The 4,264-nt window shown below is 29.4% G+C and overlaps 1 protein-coding gene across 1 annotated transcript; it reads left to right on the plus strand.

Moving 5' to 3' along the window:
• The first annotated feature begins 2,506 nt into the window (after nt 1-2,506).
• On the plus strand, nt 2,507-4,012 carry LOC131619590 (uncharacterized). Its single transcript, XM_058890674.1, has one exon. It carries the CDS (start codon nt 2,507-2,509, stop codon nt 4,010-4,012), a length of 1,506 nt encoding a protein of 501 aa, XP_058746657.1.
• Nucleotides 4,013-4,264: the final 252 nt, after the last annotated feature.

A 4,264-nucleotide genomic window follows, 5' to 3' on the forward strand; every position in this document is an offset into this window, starting at 1 on the left:
GTAACATATAATATACTCTCAACTAATTCAGAACCTCAGTATACTCAACCCTCTAAAATAAATAATTAAATACATCTCACAACACTCTAATACAAGAACGTAAGAGAACAAAGAAAGTCAAATACAAGTTTAAAGTGTTGTTGACTGATGCATCTTGTAACAAAGAACTTGAATCCTATATATAACATTGGACCCCATCTTCCTTCACAAAACCAAGCGATGTAGGACTTCGAAGAACTTAAATCCTATATATACTCTTGGACTCTCTCTTCCTTCACAAAACCAAGCGATGTAGGACTTCGAAGAACTTAAATCCTATATATACTCTTGGACTCTCTCTTCCTTCACAAAACCAAGTGATGCGACTTCTTCAACATGTATATTTTCAACCAATTCCAACAAGTTTCACGTAGGAGGATGGTGTTTGTAGGGGTGGAAAAATCGATCCTGTCAATTGGGCATGTATATTTTGCCAGCACTTTATGTGGGATTGACCAAGATTTTAGACTCACACTCTCTAATATGTCTGTCGCAGCCTGCTTATTTTTTACGGATGCGGACATTAACATAAATTTTTATAATTGTTAGACTAAAAGGTATTGTGCACGCAAACATGCCTCGGACGGACCAAAATTTTGGATCAAAATTTTAAACCTGCATTCTATATAATATTTGTTCCTTCCTAACTTTTTTTTTTCAAACATTTGCCAAACAGATCTAATAAGAGATATGATTGTTTATCACTTCAAATTATTTGTTTGTCACGATCATCTATAGACAAAAAAATATTAATAATAGAATTAATAAAATTAATACTAAATTTAAAAATAATATATAAAAGAAACATGACGAAATTCAACTCATTCCATCAAATTTTCTATCTTTTATTCATTTTATTTATAAGAACAAAAAATAAACTTTACTAATTAACTAAAGACAACAACGGTCACATGTATAACCCGAAAGAGTTGGTCTAGTGGGAGGGTGCTTGAATCTCAAAGGTTTGCTCCTTTTAAGGTCCTGAGTTTGGAGAAGAAAAAAACTATCACATATATAATTTGTAGAAATATTCATTAATACTTATTTAGTGGGGAGAAATTCAAATAATAAAGTGTGCAAAAATTATAATTGCCTACTTTTTTGTGCCTGTGATATTATAAATAAAATTTATTTTAAGATTTTTTAATAATAAATATTTATTTTTGTGAAGATATTAAAAAAAATATTTATGCTTGACATATTATAAGTAGTAATTTTTTATTTATAAAAAAATTAATTAATTAATTAATAATATTTATCTCGTGTATATATATGCTTGGTTTGCTCCAAAGTCGCTATTTAATCATCTATTTTTAAAAAACTTCATGAATACAATAAAATTTATAAAGATTATAAAAAGTAAGGAAATTGAGACAGTTGTCAAAATTAAAAGAACGTTATTAGTATTTTTTTAATAAAGTTAAGTTATTAAATAAAAAAGAAAAAATAAAGAAGGTTATTGTTTAAAGAGTAAAGAATCATTTTGATCCTTTATAGAATTTAAATTAATCCATGATAAAAAAGAATTGATTTAATCTCTTATAAAATTTAACCGAATCATATTAGACATGTTGTATATATTTTCTTAAAATCAATTTTTTTTACTTTTAAACTGTGACTGGAATGTCATGTTGAATTTTATTTTATTATTCATTTTTTATCCTAAATTGATTTTTAATTTCAATTTAATTTTAAACAACTCATATTTAAAAACATAAAGAAAGTCAAAATTTGTTCATAAAAGAATCAAACCAAGAATCTTTAAGGACATCGTATGCTTTGACCATTAGTCTAATGTACATTTGTAATAAATTATTCTCATAATGTACAGTAATATTAAACATTTTTATTTTAAAATAAAAAATACAAATTTTGTGAGATAAATAATAGAAATTTTAGAACTACACAAATTGTTCTTAATATTTTTAATAATGAATGTCTAACTTGATAATTTGAATAAACATTTATTTATTTACTTATTTTAAATAATTTATAAATAAATATTTACTTATTTTAAATAATACACAAACTTAAAAATAAAATTAATAAAATATAAATTTTAAATATAATTAATCATTTAAAAATAAATAAAATAATATTTACTTGAAATTTAATACCACACAAATAAATATTTACTTATTTCAAATTATTTAAAATTAAATAATAATTAATTATTTATAATAATAATTCAATTAATAATTAAAATGTTTAATTAATTCAAATTAAATAATCAATTAATTTTAAAAGTGTTATTCAATTAAAATAAAATAATAATAAATTAATTTAATAGTAATTCATGTAAATATTAATTTTTTATTTTATTAATTATATTTATGATTTATATTTTATTAATTTCATTTTTAAATTATTCAACAGGAAGGCCTATGACACTGTGGATTGGGACTCATTGGAACAAATCATGCAAGAAATGAGTTTTCCTAGTCAATTTATTCATTGGATCATGACCATGGTCAGAGGTGTGTCCTATAAATATTTGGTGAATGGTCAGATCAGTAGTGTTCTTCAAGCTAAAAGAGGGTTGAGACAGGGTGATCCCATCTCACCCCTCCTTTTTACCCTTGTGATGGAATATCTGCATAGACATCTAGCAACTCTCAGAAAAGAGGAAGGTTTTAAATTTCATCCTAGGTGTGCTAAGCTAGGTATTACCAACATCTGTTTTGCAGATGATCTACTGCTGTTTGCAAGAGGAGATGACAGATCTATCAGGCACTTGATGGAAAAATTTAATCAGTTTTCAGAGGCAACTGGTCTAAAGGCAAACCCTGCTAAGTGTAAGATATATTTTGGAGGTTTAAAGGATCAAGAGCAAAGAGAGCTTGCAGCTACCAGCAAGTTTGGTGTGGGATCCTTACCTTTCAAATATCTGGGAGTTCCTCTAACCACAAGGAAACTAACAGTGAACCAATGCCAGCCTATTATTGACAAAATGCTTGAAAAGATACACCATTGGTCTGCTCACTTACTCAGTTATGCAGGGAGAAAACAACTGATTCAAAGTACTTTAATGGCTATAGCTGGATACTGGATGCAAGCTTTCCCTCTCCCCAAAACAATTATCCAAAGAATTGACACTATTTGTAAGAATTTCCTTTGGTCTGGCAGGTCTGTGGGGAGAAAGGCCTTGGTATCTTGGGATAAAGTGTGTCTCCCATCTAGTGCAGGGGGTCTGAACCTGACTTATTTGAGAGATTGGAATAAAGCAACTATTCTGAAGCTCTTGTGGAACCTCCATATGAAGTCGGACAAGCTGTGGATTAGGTGGATTGGAGCTTATTACCTGAAAGGGAGAAGCATAATGCAGTGGGAGCTTAAGCCTACTAGCTCATGGATACTAAAGAACATAGCCAAAGCACGAGAAATTACTATGCAGAGTGAGTATTGGAAGGATAGTATTCAGCAACGCAGATTCAATACTAATGCTATGTATAAGGATCTGCGAGGAAGACATGAAAATCAGTCCTGGAGAAAGCTTCTAATCCAAAACTATGCTAGGCCTCGAGCATGTTTTACACTATGGCTTGCTATCCTAAACCGGCTCCCGTCTAAAGATAGATTGCTGAAGATTAACATCCATACGGATGGAAAATGCAGTTTTTGTGGACTTTCTGAAAGTATTGAACATTTGTTTTTTCTATGCAGCTTTACTAGTAAAATCTGGAACTGTATCATGGGCTGGATTGGCTACTCTCGAAACTGTAAGGGATGGGAGGAGGAGAAGCATTGGCTAGGCATGGAAGCGGCAAAGAAAGGTTGGCGTCGATGCCTTCTTAAACTAGCCATTGCTGAAGTTGTTTATCATGTTTGGCAGTTGAGAAATGATAGAATTTTTAATAACAAGGAATTGGATGATGATATTTTGCATAGGATCAGGCAGACCATTATTATCAGAGCAAGTGCAAAGAGAGTGTTGAGAGCTCACATGAATTTGGAGAACATGGTTATTAGCTAAGTAGTTTTTGTTGTTGTTTTAGTGGCTTAGATTATTTCCCTATCTTGTAGTGATTGTGTTTTCTAGCTGCCTGGATCGAGTTGTGATCGGCATGTTTTATGTGTTTTTGGTAATAAAATTTTCACATTTTACTCCAAAAAAAATTTCATTTTTAAATTTATGTATTATTTTAAATAAATAAATAAGAAAATGTTTATTCTGAATTATTAAGTTAAATATTCATCGTTAGAAATATTAACAACAAAAATTGAT

Source organism: Vicia villosa, linkage group LG7, assembly GCF_029867415.1.
Source record: "Vicia villosa cultivar HV-30 ecotype Madison, WI linkage group LG7, Vvil1.0, whole genome shotgun sequence".
NCBI lineage: Eukaryota > Viridiplantae > Streptophyta > Magnoliopsida > Fabales > Fabaceae > Vicia > Vicia villosa.

Coding starts and splice junctions, on each gene's coding strand:
- LOC131619590 (XM_058890674.1), top strand. CDS start 2,507: ATGGTCAGAGGTGTGTCCTATAAATATTTGGTGAATGGTCAGATCAGT.